At 36.7% G+C, this 20786-nt stretch overlaps 1 protein-coding gene across 2 annotated transcripts in view; it reads left to right on the top strand.

Annotated features, from left to right (window-relative positions):
- PTPN12 (protein tyrosine phosphatase non-receptor type 12) overlaps positions 1 to 20786 on the top strand; it is a 78876-nt gene that overhangs the window by 45871 nt on the left and 12219 nt on the right. For both annotated transcript variants that reach the window (XM_086745926.1, XM_086745916.1), the window contains exons 9-12: positions 974 to 1040; positions 1670 to 1747; positions 1881 to 1979; positions 11812 to 11897. In XM_086745926.1, coding sequence (XP_086602052.1) covers positions 974 to 1040; positions 1670 to 1747; positions 1881 to 1979; positions 11812 to 11897 — 330 coding nt within the window. The remainder of the gene's footprint in view (positions 1 to 973; positions 1041 to 1669; positions 1748 to 1880; positions 1980 to 11811; positions 11898 to 20786) is intronic.

Raw genomic sequence — 20786 nt, 5'->3', positions numbered from 1 at the left:
TTTTGCTGATAAAGGGACTGGTGAATCTAAACTACCATGAAAATGTTTTGGTGAATTGACAGTTTCTGATAAATTATCTGTAAAGTTCTTGCTTATGATATTTGATACTTTTTAGAGCAACAAAAGTTAATGCATTACAGATCAGAAAAACTTAATTCAGATTCATAAGCCAGGAAATGTTAAATTGTTGGGGGCTTATTAATTCTTCCAAGCTTGGTTATTCTTTGAAAGTGTCTATATAGAAATTTATCTTTAGCTATCTCCTTTTTTAACTTGTCACTCTAAGTAATTGAGATCTAAAACAATAAGAAACTTACTTAGCACTGAAATCCATTTCACTTTGTCCTGTTTCTCTTGAATATCACTACAATTGTGAAGGTTGGTTCTTTACAGTAGTATAATTATAATGCAATAAACATGCCTGCATTGTAACTCTTCATCTGTAAAATAGAGAAATTCGTACTGTTAAGAAGAACAGATGTGATAGTTTGCTGTCATTTTTTTGTAACTTTGAGATTTAAAATTTTTAGATAAAAAGCAGAAAATACACATCTAGTACTACATCAGAAAAATGTAGGAAGTCTTTAAACACGTTGTGTTCTGCTGTTTAATATATCTGTCATTAAACTTGGACAAAATCCCTACTGTTGAAGCACTGGTAACTAGGAATAGTGTGATGAAAGAGGAAAAAAAAATGTCAAAATTGAAGCATCTTTCATGATTGCTGTTTGAAGTGGCTGTGAAAAACTTGCATTAAAAACTTCAGTGCTCCATTTTGCTTTTTGTACTGCTAACTTTTTCTTTTTAAGACACTATAGTGTCAGGTTGAGTGAACTTGAAGTGGTACTTGGGTGATTTTCACATATATATATATATTTTTTTTTTTTACGTGGACTTCGGAAGTATAAGGGTTATAGTGAATTTTTAACAAATTAAAATAACTTCTAACATACCTGACTGTTTATGTTCATAGCGCAGGATGTGGAAGAACAGGAGCCATCTGTGCCATAGATTATACATGGAATTTGCTTAAAGCTGGGGTAAGGAATCTTAAAAGAAGATATTTTGTGGCATACCATCATTTCATAACAGTGGTTGACTGAGCTCCCAAATGTTCTAAAATAGTGAAATGTTTAAGATGTTCCAGAGCTTCTGACAAGTTGGATGTTTAGTTTCATTGCATTCATTCTTTAGTATGAGCTTACTTGCCTTTGACAGCAAGTTTTTATTTAAAAATGTCACTATAAAATTTTAAACATTTTTTTCCAGTATATTTCAATTTAAAGTGATTTTTGAATTCAACTTTTTCAATGTCTCTGCTTAATCTTGCAGCTCTTAAAGTCTGTATTTCAAATATGCAGGGATAACTTCACTCTGGGGTTTTTAGGTTATGAAGCATCATTAATGTTGCAGTGTCATATTAATGCTTTCATTGGATGTCTCATTTTCAGAATACTTGAAATGCTCTCATCTGGTCCAAATAAAATGTTTAAAACCAGTTCTGGAGAGGAATTGCTTTTTAATAAAATTTTGGATAGCTGCAGTATAAAGAGAACAGATTTACGTCACCTACAAAAGTTAAATATACTTTTGGATGTCTAACAACTTTTTGTATTGCTGTTCTGACAAACAATTATATCAATATAATTGACTTTTTTCTATATTTCAGAAAATACCTGAAGAATTCAATGTATTTAATTTAATACAGGAAATGAGGACACAAAGGCATTCTGCAGTGCAGACAAAGGTATAGTTTTAAAATTAATCTGTCATATATATTTATATCATATATCTTTATCATATATCATCGTATATGATAATATACCATCATGCTTTGTAAAGATCTCATGCACTAATTTTTATCTGGTAACCTACTCTAGGAGCAGTATGAACTTGTCCATCGAGCCATAGCACAACTGTTTGAAAAGCAACTGCAGAAATATGAAAGTTGTGCAGACTGGAAGATTGCAGATGGAGTGGTATGTGTCTTTCCCATACAAGTTTCAATCAGTTGTAGCTGTTAGCTTCTGATTAAGATTTTTGCTGTAAAGTCTAGTTTTTAAAGTTAAGTGTTCAGTGGTGTTAAGGCACATGAAAAACTTGTTTGGACTACAAGTAGTTTTTGCTGAGTAGGGACAGTTAACCTGTACTGAGCTTACACTGAGGACTTGGTGGTAAAAGTTCAGTCAGATAATTAAAGGAATTCTTACCACGTATACTAAAAGCTATTGCAATGGGGGAAGCAATAGAATTCTAGTATGGATGAAATGCAGACTCTAACTCAGTATTTAAATTGTGAAATGTGCCCTTACCTTGGTGAGGTGGCAGTAGTTGACTGCTGATCTCTTGCTTTGACAGGCAGCTCCTACCCTGATTCCAATATTTTGTCAGCAAATGAACTTTTGTCTAAGCTTGACCTTCTGCAAAGCACTTGTGAAATGGTACGATAAAGAGCAAGTTAAAAATAAAAGCTCCAGCCTACATATGTGTATATTTATATATAAAAAAATACAGATAGAATTCTATCTGATTTATGTTTAGCTTAAACTCTTGAAAGGGAAAAACTTCATCCAAGTTTTTTTGGTTTTTGGTTTTTTTTTTTGTTTTTTTTTTTTTTTTCCCCCAGAATGGGTTTGGCCCAATTGTAAACCAGTAATAAGCGTTGATCTGACTCTTCAACCAGACTTGGATATTACATGCCATTGCATCTTTGTCTTGGCCCAACACAGCCTTGATGTAGTTGAGCAAGACTGGCGATGAATGATCTTAAGTTTCTGTGTTGCGCTGAAGTACTGTTTGCACTGGAACAGATTGGGGGAAAGAAAAATAGTTTAGAAATGCCTTTGTCAGGAAGCTTAATACTCTACCCTTTTATCAGCGCCTCCTCTCTGCCCCCCCCAACCTTGGGAAAATAACTGCCTCTTCATTGGCAATCACGGTATTTGAGGATTTTTCTGTCCTTCTGTTTTTCCACTTAAAACTTCATGTCCCCTAGTTCTTCTCCCCTAGGGGAAAATATGGGGTTTTTTCAGATATGTTTTCTTGGCTACTACTGGGCACTAAGTGAAAAATAACTTTTTGGATCAATATATTCTTTCTCTCCTCCACAATCCAGAACTGCGTACCACACTTTATCCTTGGACTGTGTTTTGTTTATTCAGCAATTTTGTCTGTGCTTTCAGTACCTAATTGGTGTAGACTCTATCGCTCTCTAGAAGAGAGTATGAGTGGTATTTTCAGGACCCTTGGAAATACCTGGAAACAACTTTAAATTTGCCTTTTTTAATACTGTGCTTTCTAGGAAGTCTAATATGTTTTTTATTCTTGGAAAAAAGGCATATACCCTCCTGTTAATTGCTAAGAATTTATATCTGTTTGTGCAATAGTTCTGGGGTCTTTAATGCTGACAAGAAACCTGATGAAATAAATGTAATATGGATAGGACAGGTTATTTTAATTTGTTATAAGTTTGATATTCAGCCTAGCTGGTGTGTGAATTTTCACTTTATTTCTGAGGAATGAGCACGATAGGGTTTGGAATGTGCAGATTTATTAGCTTTGTACAGAAGTGGTTCTGAATTCTTTGAGTTTTGGTCCTAAAATAATAGATCGGTCTAATGTATCTTCTGAATAAGGAGGTGACACAATATGCTGATACTATGTCTGTAACAGAGGCAAGTGCTCTCTGTAAAGAATTTGAGATTTGAGTGTCTGAGTAATGAAATGACCAACTAGATTATGGATAGGTAATGTGCGTGGGAGTGAGAAAGGGAGAAATCTCTTAATATGGTTGTAATAAAAAATATTTAAAGGAAATTGAGTTTTAGCAATTATTTGGAAACTAATAACAGCAGAGAATGTAATGTCATTGTGTGGATACCTTGCAACCTGAATACTGCTTCAGGTCTGGTCTGCTTATTGCAAAAGCTTATTACTGAACTAAAGCATTAAACATTTGGACAAGATCAAAGGTGTTAGAAGGCTCCATCTAAAGAACAAGCAGACTGAGCTGGAAAAGAAATGGCTACAGTTAGATATGATAGAGGCTAAATAACAGTAAAAAGCTGATTTCTATTAACCTTTTCTGAAGGCTACCAGTGAGACCTGGCAGACTTCATGTAAAAGGAGATGGTTCTTAATGCACTGTGAAGCTGCAGCGCTCCTTGCAGCTGAAAGCTTGTAGCTTTGAGGTGAATATCTCATCATCTTGGAATCTTCTTCCGTGAATTTGTCCAACCTCTGACCTGTGAAATTCCAGAGTTGCAAACTGTTGGAGAACATGCTACGGAGAGATCCTGCATGCTTGCTCTGTCCTTATTCTTCCCTGTACGTTTCCTTTTGGTCACTGCTGGAAACAAGGCAAAATGAACCTTACAGTACAGCCTTTTTTTGCATTAGGAAATGATGCTTCTTCATATTGTAGTTTGAGTAAAATTTCTGCAGGAGGGTTGAGGAAAAAAGTCTCATAGATAAATAATTCCTGTATCTAGAAATTTGGTACTTAAAACCAAATTTGCTACTATCCATTTGTTAGTTAAGAAACTTTGCCTTCAGGGAATTAACTGATGTTGGCTTGGCTTCTGTTTTGGTTATGTGAGGTAGAAGGCTACCTTATAAATCCAGTTAAGTAACTGCTTGTAGCTTTAACCTGATGCTCAAAACTTTGAGCCTTGCTTGAGACAGTGGTTTTACTATTCTGAAAAGGCTCCCTTTTTTCCTCCAAGGGTGTTATGTACTATCTGTTGTGTATAACATCTAGTTTTCCCCAGAAATGTTGTAGTTTTTTTAACTAAGGTACATCCCAGAATGTTTGTTTGGTTTTTCAAAGGAAACAAATTCAGATGCAGAAGGCTTTCAAATAACTTTATTAAATATAATGTAACATCCTGGGATGCCTTCCCAGATCTTACTCTGCCTGCAGATGCTACAGCAACTGTGGAATCGTGTACATGTGAAGAGTTTTAATTATATTCGGTGCAAACAATTCCAAACAAAAGAATGTGCCTACTTTGAATACGTTACTGTTAAAATATATATTACTGAAGAGGAAATTTTCTTTCATCTTTCATTTACTACATTTTGATAGTACTCTGACAAGTTAGAGTACTCCGTAACTTGTTTTCATTGTTGGGTTGTCCAATTGCTTTTCACATTTCAATCAGTGTTTGGAATGAATTGAATTACCTAAGCTTTGTAAGCAGTGTTTGCCAGTAACATAACAGTAAAAAGTTAATCTGATTGGCAATGAGCAGCAGTATTCATAGGGAAGTAGCTTAGACACAATCCTGAACATTTGTTCCTGTGAACTTGCCAGCTTTGCCCTGCTGGAAACAATACTGTAACAAGTCAACGAAAAAGCACATGCAGTGTTTGAAAATAGACTTCCATGGGTTTAGAATTTCTATTAGAATTTGATAGAGGATTTAAAACCATGTAGAAAATGCACATATGATATAGTATAATGTAGTAATTGTATATTCTTACCACAGTTAATACGTATTGTGAATGTATAGAACTATAAATGTGCTCAAAATAATACTAAGTATGTAAATTATATTATACGAAGAAAGTATTTCTTCAGTAACCAGATAGAGTACTTGAAACAATCCTCACAGTAGCTGTATTTCAGGGCAAAGATGAAATTGTTGCTCAGAAGCAATTTTTTTTTCTGGTAAGAAAAGACTCAGGTGCTAAATTTGATCATCAGAACTATTCTTCCCCCTCTGCCGCTTAGTAGGACTCTTAAATTATCAAACAATGATATTGGAACTGAGTCTTGGACTCAGCCCCCTTCTCCCTGAAACTCTTGATCATATGGTCGTGCATTTGAAGTCATCAAGTGTGTAGTTCTCACCATCATTGTTTTGTTAGTACTGCTGTGAAAAAATTACACTTGGTTTTGTGTTTGGAAGCTTTGAAACGTATGTGAGATGATTAGTCTTCATCGTCTGATAAGGTATCAGTCAGATTTGTTTCAGTAGAATATTTTGCGAGTCGCTTGAGGCATCTCCATGATCCAAAGTGAAGAATGGCTGTCTTGGAAAATCTGAATCAGCTGGAATTAGGTCAAGGTGGATGCTCTGTATGTAGAAAAAGGAAAAATCATTAAAAGACAAACAACAAAAAGTTTACTATCTTTTAAAAAATATTTCTTGTTGAATTCTGTCTCTTGACAGTAAAAAGCATGTTACAGTACTGCAAGTCTTTGTTTTACCCTTACCGACTAATAGAAGCTTGTATTAATAAACACTTTGTCCAAAATGTGGCATTGCTAGTGCTTTCAAGTATCTCTTGCATTTCTTCCTGTAAAAGTGACAGAGTTCTGTTGCTGTGGTTGGTTGGACTTTTAGAAGCTGTGGAGGAATCAGCTGCTATAAGAACGTTGATACTCAAAACGTTAGTGGTTTGGAAGCTAAGTGAAAAGACTTTGCTGTTCAAATTCTCTTCACTGTTTTGCAGCTTGGAAAGAGATTTTTGGCCATTATAGCATTCTAAAAAAATAATATATGTATTCAGAGACATTTATCTTGTTGTCTGTGCTTGGAAAGTTTTATTTAATCTGAATCATTTGAGTGCATAATTTCAGTCTGAAGTATTTCTCTTTATCTACTGATGCTCTGTGGTTCCCATGCTGCTTTATGATAAGGGCAAAAGGAATGCCTCAATTCCTTTTAAGGGAAACCATGAGATTACTTCTGCAAGAGTCTTTGCAGTAAATTTGCTAGAACTTTACCAGTACAGAAAGCTTCTGAATGACATTAAGTATTTCCACTGTGAGTTCCAAAAAAGAATTATGCATTGTGATTCCTGAGCAAAAGGTTTTGAATTGTAGGCAATGGCTGTGAAATCTCAGTCTAAAACTGTGTTCCTCTGTTTGCTCAAAGTTAGTGACAACTCTGTTTGGTGATTCAGCCATTGGAGGAAGTAGGTGAGGGAAAGGCCCACCCTTGGGAGACACTAGCACAATTTAGGTCACCTTAGAAAGCTGAATTCAGACACCGCATCTGCCTTGAGAATTGCTTGTTCCTCTGCATTACCACAGGAATATGATACTCTGTTTTTTTTTTTTCTAGACTAGATGTAATCTACACTTCTAAGTATGTAACTTTATTGTCTTTTATTTTGTTAATGTAGTCTTTCATAGATAGATATACACGCATTTCATATATATATGTATATATATATGTGTGTGTGTGTAATTTAACAGAATACCTAGAAATTCCTAACTATGAGCATTTTCACTTGATCTGAGTAGCTCCTCCCTCAAATCAACAAGGACATTAGAACTCTTGAGCTGTTCAGCAGTTGTTGTATGTAGAGGCAAAGGCTGGGGAAAGCTCCTATTCTTTTGTTCACCCACGTATTGTTGATGCTTCTGTTTTCTTATAGTAAGAAGCCTACCACAATAGGACAGGTATCTTCTGTAAGAAGGCAGGGTTCTGCATTAAATACTTAACTTGACTGAATTGCACATTTGTTAATCCGTTTTTAAAAAAAAACTCTATGTGATGACCCTTGTGAGCTATATGTGTTGCCCTGATTTTTCTAAGCTGATACTCTTTAAAATTGTATTCTGCTCGAGAATGCAACATCAGTCTAGAGAAGCAAGAGACTGATGCCAATAAGCTGTGATTAGAAAGGCTGGAAGGCTTTTTCTTAATACTGCCATCTGTTCTTCTCAACAGATGAGGTCATCCCTGTGAGATACCCTACATTCACTTTTGCAGTTGAGCTTCCTCTGCTCCATGGTAGTTGTTTTACGTGTTTACCAATTCACCTACTTTGATATATGACAGAAGGGGAAATCTGTGAGTTGGTATCACCCAAGGGTGCTCAAAATACCAGTTGTTCACTATCTTTTGTGACACAGAGTGGAGAACAAGTAACAGACTTGCTCTCAGAGTTCAGCAAGCAGCATTTCTTCAGTTAAAAACAAGAAGAGATCCAGAGATCCAGTAGTTACGGAGCACAATTACTTAAAAATGCTGCAGTAGCATAAAGTTGATATGAGCATTGTTTTCTTTGCTGCATGGGTTAGTGCATTTGGTTACTGCCTTCAACTTTTATCATCTTCAACCTTGGAAGTAAAAAATCCTTCACTTACTGGGAAATGAGTAAATGAAGCCTTCACAGAAACATCAGTCTGAGCTAATAAAGCCAAGTAGTGAGAAACCTCTTTTCTGGTGACAATAGTTCCTATAACATTCTTCCAATTCAATGTGACTAGAACAGAGTGAACTTATCCTGGTTATAACCTAATGCAGAAGTGAAAGCTTTTGAACGTGTATCTGCCTGAAGCCTTCCCAGTGTATGAAGCTGAGGTAACCACTGACTTCTCCTCTGGGGGTGAATTTAAAAGTACCATTTTGTGTGTGTGTTTTCTGTTGTTTGGTTTTGGGGCTTTTAAATTTTTTTTTTAAATGAGTTGTTTCTATAAACTCTCTGTGGTTGTGTATGTCCCTCAGACATTTGAGTTTATACACATTTTTGCAAGGTATATCCATACATTTTATTACTAGTAGCAAAAATGGCAGTGCCTTTTCAGCTACTTCTGCCTGTGTCAACTAGAGAGAGATTCTTACTGTATGCATAGAGTTTAAAAAAACTTTGACATATGTTAGCTTCTTTTAATAGGCTTTTTCTTCCACCTGGGAGGAAAACATAATCTCAGGAAACATTCTGTTCACAAACACTTCACTTCACAGATATAGAAGGACAGGGATGCAGCTGCTGGTTTGTTTTCTGAACAAGTTAGTCTGCACCAGAGCCAACAGGCACACTCTTTCCTGTGCCAGTACCTTTTAGAAAACTGAGCACGTAAATAAGAAATCTGCTCCTCAAAACTTCTGTGCTGGCAGAACTGAACTGGAATACTTTTCTGATCTGTTACAGGGGAGGAACTCCTCCTATGGAGTTCTCTCTCTAATCTCTCTGCCATATGAAACTTGGATGTGCTGTGGTGCTGAAACAAGGCAAAAAGCCCACTCTGTTCTCTCAGTTTCTAACTCTAGTTGTTAGTACTTATGATTAAGGGGGACCTTTTTAGTAAATGTGTTTAGTGCTGTCCACAGTAATGTCTACATACGGGAGAGATTCAGAGTTCACTTTGCACAACTCAGGGAAGCAAAGAGGAACATGACACAACCAGTGAGCAGAAAATGTAACTGCTGCTGTTGGATAGTGTGAGCCTCAGCATCTTTGGCACCAACCTTCAGAATGGTACTCTGCCTGAATGAGGGCAATAAAATTAATTTTGATGTATTTTAAGGACAAAACAGTCTGCATGGCCACCCATTACCTGATGTAAAAAAGCTGGAAATTGCTTTTCTGCATATTTAAGAGGAAGCTGGTAGAGAGGTTGGATGTCCATGTACCATGGTAACGTTTCATTCTATCAATGATTAGGAAAACAAAAATGAGGTGGTGTTTGGTTTTGTTTTTTCTTTTTTTTTTTCTGTTTGGGTTCTTTTTGTTGTTTGTTTTTTGTTTGGTGGTTTTTTGTTTTTTTTTAAATATTAGTAGCCTTCCAGTACCTAAAGGGGGCTTATAGGAGAAATTCTTTAGCAGGGCCTGTTGTGATAGGACAACGAATAATGGTTTTAAATTAAAAGAGGGCAGATTTAGACTAGATCCAAGGAAAAAAATTTTACAGTGTGGGTGGTGAAACACAGGAACAGGTTGCCCAGAGAGGTGGTAGATCCCTATCCCTGGAAACATTCAAGGCCAGGTTGGACGGGGCTCTGAGCAACCTGATCTGGTTGGAGATGTCCCTGTAGGAGGGTTGGACTAGATGACCTTTAAAGGCCCCTTTCAACCCAAGCTATTCTATGAAAACTAACTAGCCTTGGTTGACTGCAATGAGAGCTTCACTTGTGGTCATCTAAATGTCAGTGGCTTTTATCTACTATTTGAATCTTACTCAAGAAAAAAAAAACTTGATAGTTACAGCCAGTGGTCAGCACGACAATGAACTCCCTGTGCAATTTGCCTGAAAGGGCTAATGCAGGCCATTGATACAGGAACAATAGGGTATTTCTGCTGGAGTACTTCTGGAACATTGTATTAGGCAGTGAGTTAACGGGAGAGGTTAGTAAAGAACAATAAGAAGGGTTAAAAGATTTAAGTTTTTTCTTCACAGGAAAAGCTTCACATAGTACACTGAGAATAGAACTCGGTAGTAGACTCTTCACACTAGCAGACAGTGATATGATAACTGTTTTAAGACTAGTAATGTAAATTTAAAACATGTAACTAATGAATCTAAACTTAAATGAGGGTAGTTATCTGTTATGATAACTTAGTTATTGTTTATCTTCCAAAAATGAAAATGCTTGCCAAATTCAAATACAATTATTACATTTGAAGCAGAAATCAACAGAGAATTGCCCTTTGTTTTGTAAGACCAGAGAAAGTCAGTCTCTGTCACCCAATCTGAACAGGTACGCTGGCAGATAGTAGGCCTTGTTGCGTGAACCTGCTGTTGTGTTCGAACAGATTTGAGATGTTTGTGGTTCTTTTTTAAAATGGCTTTTCAAAAGAAAACTCCTGCAAGAAAAACTTTTAGGTAAAATACACATACTGTACTGAACATAACACAAAGATCTTCCTTGGATTTGCTGGATCTTTGGCTGTGGTGTGCGTATGGAAATGGTGTATCAGCTTGACTCTTGCGTGTTCTGTTTTGTTTTTATACACATACATGTATTCCTATTTGTACTGAATTTGGCTGAGTTGGAGTTAATATTCTTCATAGCTGCTCTTGGGGTGCTGTGTTTTAGATTTGTGACCAGAACAGTGCTGATGACACACTAATGTTCCAGCTATTGCTGAGCCGTGTTTGCACAGTGTCAACATCGTCTCTGTTTCTTACTCTGCCCTCCCAGTGAATAGACTGGGGAGGGGACACAGCCAGGGATATTCGTAACACCGTATAACATTATCCTCAGCAATAAAGAGGGAAAAAGGGGTTAAGTGACGCTAGCTATCTTTTGCTCAGGAACTGCCTGGGCATAGGTCTGCCTGTGGGAGGTGAAGTGCGATTGCTTTTGCATCACTTGTTTTGTTTATTTACTTTCTCTCTTTTCCTACTTCTCCTGTGCTTACTAAACAATTTTGTCATGACCACCAAGTTTTCTTGCCTTTCTCCTTCCACCTCTGGGGCTGGGGGGAAGAAGTGAGTGACTTTGTGGTGCTTAGCTGCCTACCACGGTTAACCATCAACAATATTTTATACGTGTATGCATATAAATGTGTATGGATACATACATTTTATATATATATAAAATATATCTCTCATATTTATGGTCCTTCTAAAACGACATAAAAATCTTCATGCTTTGCTGTGTAAGTTAAACTTCATTGTACGCAAATGGGAGATGATTTGAAAGTGTTTTAGAACAATGTGTTAAATCTTAACCACTTGTCAGTTTACAGTAACTGGAATTCTCACTTTCTCATTGCGCTGTAGATTAGTTTTATCTTCAGTGGACTGACTGTACAAGTGAAAATAATTGGACTGACTGGAAACTAAATGCTTTCAATATGAATAATTTGGAGGGCATAAGGGAGCTTGCTTACTACTAACCTGAAAGTTTTATTTTTGTTGGATACACAAAATATAAAATAATAATGTGAATTTAGAGTAGAATTCAATCTGTACTTAATTTTGAAAGTGATCTCTATGATAGCCAAAAACATGAAATATCGTCATACATTATTTTCAAGTGTCATTACGGATCTTCAAACCTTACAGTTTAAGTATTGTGTGTATCAGCTTTACAGCCATGAATGAAAACTTTTTCTTTTAATCAGGATGAAAATAATACAGAGAATGCTGTCAGTTCTTCAGATGCTGAGAAACAGGATTCTCCTCCGCCAAAGCCTCCACGGACCCGCAGGTAGTTGATTATGTTAATGTCTTGTTTTAAGCTGACAGATTGACATGCTTCATAAATAAAAAGTAGAATAAAACTACTGATACTATAAAGACTTTAAGATGCATTTTTCTATTTATAAACAGAAATATACTTAATAAAATTGAAGTCTTGCAATTGGCTCTGTAAATAAAAGCTTTAATATCTTTGCAAAGTATGTGTTTGAATATACAGATCTTGCAGTGACTACATGTGAGTAGACAAGAATACCCCTTTAGTGTCAAATATGTCAGGTCTACTTGTGATCTAATTCTGGTAGGTGACAGCAGCAAAACAAACTTCAAAATAGGCTCAAGCAATGACTGAACACTCATTTTTGGAGGCAAAACCATAATGAAACATATAAATTTATTCAAGAAAATATTACCTTACAGACAAGTACTGCTATTGACTACAGTATGCCAAAAAATACTTTTCTTACTGAGAAGAAAAATTGGTGCCCCCAGTCCGTTCATTCAACAGAGGAAAAAAAAAAAATTCTCTCTAGCTCTTAAAATACGTAGACTTGACTTTAAGGAAGCCAAAAGTACATCTGAACTAACACATTCATCTGCCTAAAATGGGCACACAACCTGAGCAGTGGACAGCTAAAGAAGCAACTCTCCTGAAGTAAGCAGCTAAGTTCCCTAGCTAGTTTCTGGAAGGCTTGTAGGGACCTTTGGCAGGTGATCTTGTCTGTGCTGCATTGCTTGCAGTTAAATAGACATTTAAGGTAAGCACTTGGGTTTCTTGAAGTTGTAGAATGACCTAAGAAACTACTAGCAAGTTTAATATTCTTGCATAACATTTAGTCATGTAAGGTAAGAAGTTTTACTACTTTAAAATGTAATCAAACTTAAGTAGTGCAAGGTCAGGTTGGTAGTGGGAATTCCTATTCAATACTTCAGTGGTTAAAGGTAGAAGATGAGAATTAACCACTTATTTTCAGTACTACATTTAATGGGCTGCAAATAATATGGTAGAGTGATCCCATTTTTGAGGGGCTAGTAATGGGCTGCAAATAATATGGTAGAGTGATCCTATTTTTGAGGGGCTAGTAAGATGAGAGCAGTGATTACACGATAAAATGAACTTTAACTCTTAAAATATTCTAGGTTTGGTAAAGGAGGAAGTTTAAATATGTGTATATGTATACAGAAAATGTAATTGGACATAGCCATTTCAAAATCGGAGACTCAGATTGGGTAGCAGTGTGTGTGTATATTTAATATTGCAACATCATGTTTTTGTCACAGGAATATACGTAGTTTAAAACTGGGCATAGAGTGTTCCACTTAGCTGTCAGCTAGTAATTTGGATCAGATCTGGAATATTGCATGCAATTCTAGTGCCCATTCTAATGAGGATATCAAAGAACTACCGTAAATGGACATGCTGCTCTGCTGCTTTAGTGGTCCTGGGGATGGTATTTGCAATAAGATAACTTTGGAAATAATGTATGATAACAACCATTAATGATACACTAGGATAAGAATATGAGTAACTGTTACAGTTAACTTAGCTTTGGTTATGTCAAGCAGAAGTTAGAGTAGAATATGACATGGAAAGAGAGAAAAGGAAATGCGTTGGGGCTTTTTGCAGACAAATGGCACAGTTTGTGCTATGTAGGTAATATAATTTTTACCTTATTTAGATTGATGGTAATGTGATTGTAGTCAGTTACGTAGATTAAGATGTTGACAGGGGAGTCTGTTAACCTGTGTTTGATGAGTTCCAAGTTTTTCTTGAAACTTAGTCACTGAACTTACCTATTGGACAGAAATCATATTTATTTCCCTTATTAGTGTTCCTTGAAATAATCTGAGGTGTACCTAGTTTTTTATCACTTTTATATATTTGTGTAATTATCACATATGCGTAATTCATGTTTTAACACATCTGTTCTGTCTTATCCACATTGTATTGTGTGTTAAGTTGAAGTCTTTTAATCTCTTTTATAAAACCTGGTCTTTTTTAGGCCTGCTTCTGTAAACTCATACTTTCTTCCTGCCAGTGCTGGCAGATGGGATCGGTTCCTTATAGGTGAATAAACGGAAGCTTTTAGCAAAGCTGTTGTCTTCTTCAAAAGGAGATTATTTTTCAAAAACAATTAATTACAGCCCTCATGGAAGATGCTTCTGAGGAAAGACTTTATTTGCTATTAGTCACATCTGCTCAGAATACCCTCTAATGAGCATGTATTTTCTTGATGTGGGAGGTAATTTTACAAATTTGCAGTCAGGGCTTGGAGCCAGGTTTTACATCTTGTGGATGCTCTGGCACAGGTTGACATCCTTTTCCTGGGGAGGGTGAGAGAGTGGAATCTGTGAAAGATTCTAATTTAATCCCATATGGAGAATGAAACTGTTAAACGTGATCCATCTCCTTATTGCATCGGTAGCTTTTTCCTCAAACTGTTCTCTTACCACTTTTTAAATATCACTTCTATTATTTTTTGGTACATTGCTGTGACTAAAAATATCTCAGTACAACTATTTTTAAGTATTTGTCTACATCTTTTCTGTAGTGAATGTTTTCAAGTGGTATCTAAGAGTCATTGCCATTACAGGTAGGTTCACATTCAATAAGTACTCTTGAAATAATCTAGTTTAACTCACATTTTTAGTTTGATTTAGAATTTTCTCTGGGAACTTACTTAAAATATTTTGTTCAGTAACATTTCAAGGTTGCCAGCCAAAAGTGTACTTGAGTTGTAGTGTCTCTGAAGAAGTTGCAAGCAAGTTGCTACAGCTAATTTTTTTAAGTCTTATTCCTTTTAAAAAATATATTATATACTGTGTCACAGTTGGCTCTAGAATATGTAATTAGTAAAGCAACTTGCTTTATTTTTTTTAAGGGAAGGTTTAACAGTTGCTTTTCTTTTTTCTAAAGCACAAAGGTCTACAGTACTGAGTACTACACTACTGAACCGTACTGTGTGCCAGCTTGGTTTCAGGTGAACTTGTCTGAGATGATGCTGACCCAGCAGGAGAAAAGTTTGTTTACATCTCTTCACCTCACCTTCTGTATTGCTATCAGACCAAGCAATGTTTGCTTAGATAGTAGTACTTCTGATTCCTGTTAGCTGTTTTCTGACCGCCCTGAGGCTGTTTGCTGGATGAGCTGGTGACATCTCCTCTATAGTGCTTTTGCAGTGCACTGCAGAATTTTTCTATATAGGTGGCTTTCTCACCTCTCTCTTCTTTGGTTTGTGACAGTGTCATCTGTATTATCCTCAAATTTGTAGATCTCTTAAAGTGTAGCTAGTATCAAGTTAACTCTCATGTTTGTACTAAGGAAGGATGAGATGCCACTGAAGAGTTTTGCCATCTAAGAAAGGAAGCTTACTCAGAGAGGGGTAGTTAATCCTTTTAGTACTTGTATTGGCTTGGGGATGTTTCAGGGAAGGAGCGGTACAAAGTGTAACTTCTAATTGTACTTTTCTAGGCTTCCTTTATGTCTGTCTCTGCTTGGAAGTTACAAGTATCTTGAAGCTATTGCTGTTAAATATTAAATTGCAATTTTGTTTACCTTTATTAACTCACCTTGAAGCATCCAGCTATATTGTTCTGCAGAGGTTCTAGAATTGTTTTGCCTTCCAACCTTTTATCACCATGCAATGCTTTAATGTAATTAATATTTGCTGTACAATATATGAATGTAGTCATTTAGCTTAATGTCCATCTGCATTTGACATCAACGTAAAAAAAAATAGTGTTACTCCTTGATTATTACAAAGGTAAGCAAGAACAACTCATGAGTGCATGCATCAGCACCTTACTCTAGAAATTGCTTGGCTTTGCAGTTTATGATCACTTCTTGTGAAAGTCACCTTGAACTTACATCTATGTTAAATTTCGTCAGAGGAATTGAAGGGGTGGAAGGCATTCTTTGTTAGAAATGTTTAACTGTTTTCAGGTTAAGACCGGAAGAGGGCATAAGTAAGTTTTGACTTTATTGTTAGACATAAGACTGTAAAGAAGCAAAGTTTTAAATTTATAATTTAGGACTGTACGTGACTCTACATGACTGTACAACTGGAGCTCTTACTTCAAATCTAGAAGCAATGACTGGTACTTTAGAATTCAGAGGAAGCATCTTAATACCTTTAAGGAATAGTCCTTGAAATATTTGTATGTTTAGTAGTTCATTATAAAGTATTTGGAAAAAGGGTTGTTTACTATAATCAGGCTTGGTTACAGAAAATTCTTTATTTTTGAGTTAAAATGCATTTTGAAAGAAATGGATGAACTGAGACATAAACTTAAAAAAAGAAAAGATGAGGTAACAGCTTTTTTGTTTGCAATGTAGCGAAGAGCTACATGCTACTGTCTGAAGGAGAAAAGGTGAAATCCTGTAGCAATTTAACTTTTATTCGAATTATGCTTGGACTTAAAAATACATTTCAAGGGTTATATGTAATTCTGTTTCATTTCAACCCCTGCAGAACACTCTCTTTGCCTTTTCTGCAAAGCTAAGATGAAAACCATTGATTGGTGTTCCTTCTTAGTTAACAGTCTCTGATTTGTATGTCACAATTAAAAAAAAAAAGCCTCATGTAGCTAAATTTTGAAAGAAAAATTCACCAGTTACTATAAGGAATGAATACAAATAACCTTTAGATAAATTATCTGTAGTATGGTTTGTGACAGCTTCACTGAACTGCAGCTTTTCTTCCATGTGGATGGCAGTGATTCAGTGCTGAGGAAGAATAATGTGGTTGTCTAGCTTCAGCCTGCTTACATTGAGTTGAATTTTCCTGTTTTAATTGTGAGGGAGGATGTAGAGCTCGGTATCTATTTTTGGTTGGTGATAGCAGCTGAATTCCATGACCTTGACATCACTCTCTTTTATTTGAAAATAAAACCCTAAAGGATGTTGCGTAGAAGAACAATAGTTTACTTACGGGTCTGTGGGTTTTTTTTTTTCCTTTTGAACACTGGCCAAGATTGATTTAAATCTGAAACCATGGTGTTCGATTTTAATAATATAACTCTCTTCCATTAAGGCTAGAATGGCTTGGATTTTAAAACATTCTAAAAATTTAGATTTAGATGTTGCAGAAAAAGCAAAAACATTGTTGCTGTTGTGTAATTTTGTGGGTGGTTTGATTTATTTTATTTATTTATTTATTCATGTGTACATTTTTGGTGGAAAGTTGTGAGAGGGCTCTTTTTTTGATAAATTATTGTAGTTCCGACAAATTATAATTATTTAATTTTTATTATCACAAATAATTTTAAAAATGATTATTAATGCATAGTTTGCCTGACAGCTAAGAAGCCATGAACTGTGAGGTCTTTGGCACTAAGGCACTGCATCGGCTGCTCAGGTTGCACGGCCATGGGAGCACATGAAGAAGCTGCCTTGATCACGTAGGGAAATTCCGTATACAGTAATGTACGAGGAAGTGCTGAGGTAGTGGAATTACGAGATAATCAGTAGCAGTTGTATGTGAGGAGATACTGTCAAGGCTGAGGTATGAGAAGCTTTCTATTTTTTATTGCACAGAGTTATCTTACAAATGTACTTGAGAAATGCTTGCTTTAGCAATATTTAAAAGCGATGCAGGGTTAATTTAAAGAGCTAATACAGGAAAGGTTACTTCTCTTTCTTAAATGGTCTGGCATTCTTTGATTCACTGACTCTTTTCTGTCTCAATATCCCCTTTCATGAGCTTTTTATTAGTTTCCTGGTAATTTAAACCATGCTGGTTTTACTATACTGTCTCCTGTTGTTTCTAATAATATTAGTAGATCATCTTCAGATAATTATCTGCCTCTGGGGGGAGAAGTGTCTATAGAGCACAGCTGTTGAAGGAACTGCCCAAAGAAAGCATTATGTAGCAGCCCAAAATGCCCATGATTTTCTGGCAAGAGTTTCACAAAAAGCCTACTACCAAACAAAGACCTCTTAAATGTATACATATCCTAATATTTCTGCTGTGTAAAAAGAAACAAAAACATTATTGGCAATGCAGAGTATGTGAAATAATAATACTGTGATGTCACTAAAATGATAACACTGCTACACATCCAGGAAAAAAAACAGGAAATCCTGGGTGGCATGTATTTCCTTAAAAAAAAAAAAATCACATCACAATGCTAGTTGGGCATCTCATTTTCTGAGGATGGATATTCTTCAATATTAATAAGGCAAAGAATGATGTTGATAAAGAATTTCTCATTGAATCACTGTAAGCTCTCATTTAAGAGTGAAGAAATGAAATTTAATTTCATATATATTGGGAATATATTAATATCTCTGTTTAGCTGTGTACGAGGAAGAAGATCAGACAGTTTTGGATGGCTGACTTGTGCAGTATTTCCTGTATCATCAGCTCTACACACACCTCTACGAGGGCTGTTTGTGTACATGTGGGGTTCTGTTTACTAGTGAATCAAATGGGAGAGTGATTTAATTAAACAGTAATCACCGAAGAACTTCATGAATTTTGACTGGTATTACGGGCCTATAATCTTGTCATATCTAATTTAATGTTAATTTGCTTCTTTAGCTAATTGTAATGCTTAATGCTATGCCAGTAGCAGATAAGAAATTAGTTTTGCTGATTGCGTGTGTAATTCTGGGTCAGGAAAATGAGATCAATAAGGGGGAAACCTCATTTTCAGTAGGAGGATTTAGTGGAGATTACTGATGAGCATCACTGCTAGTAAAGGGGGCATGTAAACATTTGTGCAAATGAACTTTCTCCCTCTCCTGGCATAGAGGAGAGAAATCCCAGAGAAAGGAAATTCTCCTGTCCTTAGTGTGTCTTAAATTGGAGCAAGACTTTGTCTCCCCACCACCCCCTACCCCACTTTATCTTTACTAATTCAAGGAAACAACCTATTCTCCAGCTTTTCCATTTTTCAAGAATGTCTAGAGGCCAAAGAGTTCACAAATTACTTTTGAATAAATTGTTTTGATGTGCTTTCTATTCCTCCTATCTTAATGTAAAGCGAAATAGCAATATACAAGCACAGGGAGGGGAGGAAGAGAAGAAATTTGAGGCCTGACCCTTTGTAACAGGAGTCGGGCGGAGAATGGGAGAGAGCACCTGGGAGAACTGCAAGGGGGTCTGAGGTTTCCAAATATAAAGATGGAGTAACTTTTAGAAGATTTGGAAGGAGCTTGCAGTACTTCAACTGCAAATCCAAACATTTCTCTTCAGTTTGGAATCCCTTGCATAACGATTCTGGTTCTTCATCCCACGCTGCTATAGCTTGGTGCTAATAAAATCACAAGGACGAAACTCATGCTGTAGTCTGTCCCATGACAGATATGCTTTCAGTTCTGTACAAGAGTAAAGTGTGAGGCAGTCTGTGTCCCCTCCTCTTTTTTTTTTTTTTTTTTTAACCATAGGTCATGATAGTCTCAAGAATTTGCACTGGCTGAGTCCTTTTAAGGCCTCATTTGCAAGTAAGGGAGCTAATAGTATTTCTTTGATTTTGTTTGTGATATGACATGCAGACAAGTAATGAGAGCCTGTCTGATGCTTTTCACTCGTGGATAGACAGGCATGGATTCTTGTGCGATTGTGTTAGCCCTATTCCCTGTAACTCTTATAAGTGAGCCCACTGGTGGCTTTATTCCAGTGTAGCAGAACAGTGTGTTTGATACTTCAGGCTTTTTTGGTGTTTCATGTACATAATGCCCTTTGGGAAGAGGTAGCAATTCAGTTTTTCAGCTGTCAGGGTTTTTATTTGTCTGTTATGTTCTCCAGTAACCTTTTTGAAAATATGATCAAGATTTCTGAATCATTCTTGCTTCCCGTCTTGCTGTCTGACAAAGGAAGTCTGGCATATGTGAGCAGTATGAGAAGCAACCGCAGCATGAATTGCTGGATAATAAAATACTGAAGGGATACAGAGAATAACCTGATACTCTGCATTTTTATTATAAACCTTTGTACTTGTTGTTTTTAATTAATATTTTCTTATTAATGTTGGCTGAGAAGGTAGAAGATGCTTTGGCCCTAGAGCTATTTAAAGTATTAATGTTTTATCATAGAATGGTTAGGGTTGGAAGGGACCTTCAAAGGTCATCTAGTCCAACCCCCCTGCAAGGAGCAGGGACATCCCCAACCAGATGAGGTTGCTCAGAGCCCCATCCAACCTGGCCTTGAATGTTTCCAGGGATGGGGCTTCCACCACCTCTCTGGGCAACCTGTTCCAGTGTTCCACCACCCTCAGTGTAAAAATTCTTTTTTTTCTCTATATCAAGTCTGAATCTGCCGCCTTCTGTTTTAAAACCATTACTCCTTTGTCCTATCACAACAGGCCCTGCTAAAGAGTTTCTCCCCATCTTTCTCATAAGCCCCTTTTAAGTATTAGAAGGCTGCTATAAGGTCTCTGCAGAGCCTGCTGTTCTCCAAACTGAACAGCCCCAACTCTTTAGGCTTAGAGGAGAGGTGCTCCAACCCTCTGATCTTCGTGGCCCTCTTCTGGACCCTCTCCAACCGGTCCACATCCTTCTTATTTTGGGGGCTCCAGAGCTGGACAGAGTACTCCCGGTGGGGTCTCACCAGAGCAGAGGGGCAGAATCACCTCCCTTAACCTGCTGGCCACACTTCTTTTGATGCAGCCCAGGATGCAGTTGGCTTTCTGGACTGCAAGCATACATTGTCATTTCATGTCCAGCTTTTTATCCACCAGTACCCCCAAGTCCTTCTCCTTAGGGCTACTGTCAATACCTTCATCCCCTAGCCTGTATCGACACTGGGGGTAGGCTCAACCGACCCATGTGCAGGACCTTGCACTTCGCCTTGTTGAACTAATGAGGTTTATATTGGCCCAGTTCTGGAGCTTGTCCAGGTCCTTCTGGATGGCATCCCATCTCTCAGGCATGTCAGCACAGCTTGTGTCATTGGCA

Source organism: Chlamydotis macqueenii, chromosome 1 (genome assembly GCF_036417535.1).
Source record: "Chlamydotis macqueenii isolate bChlMac1 chromosome 1, bChlMac1.mat, whole genome shotgun sequence".
NCBI classification, from domain to species: domain Eukaryota; kingdom Metazoa; phylum Chordata; class Aves; order Otidiformes; family Otididae; genus Chlamydotis; species Chlamydotis macqueenii.
The sequence above is the reverse complement of the archived record's forward strand: the minus strand, read 5'-3'. Positions and strand labels throughout refer to the sequence as shown.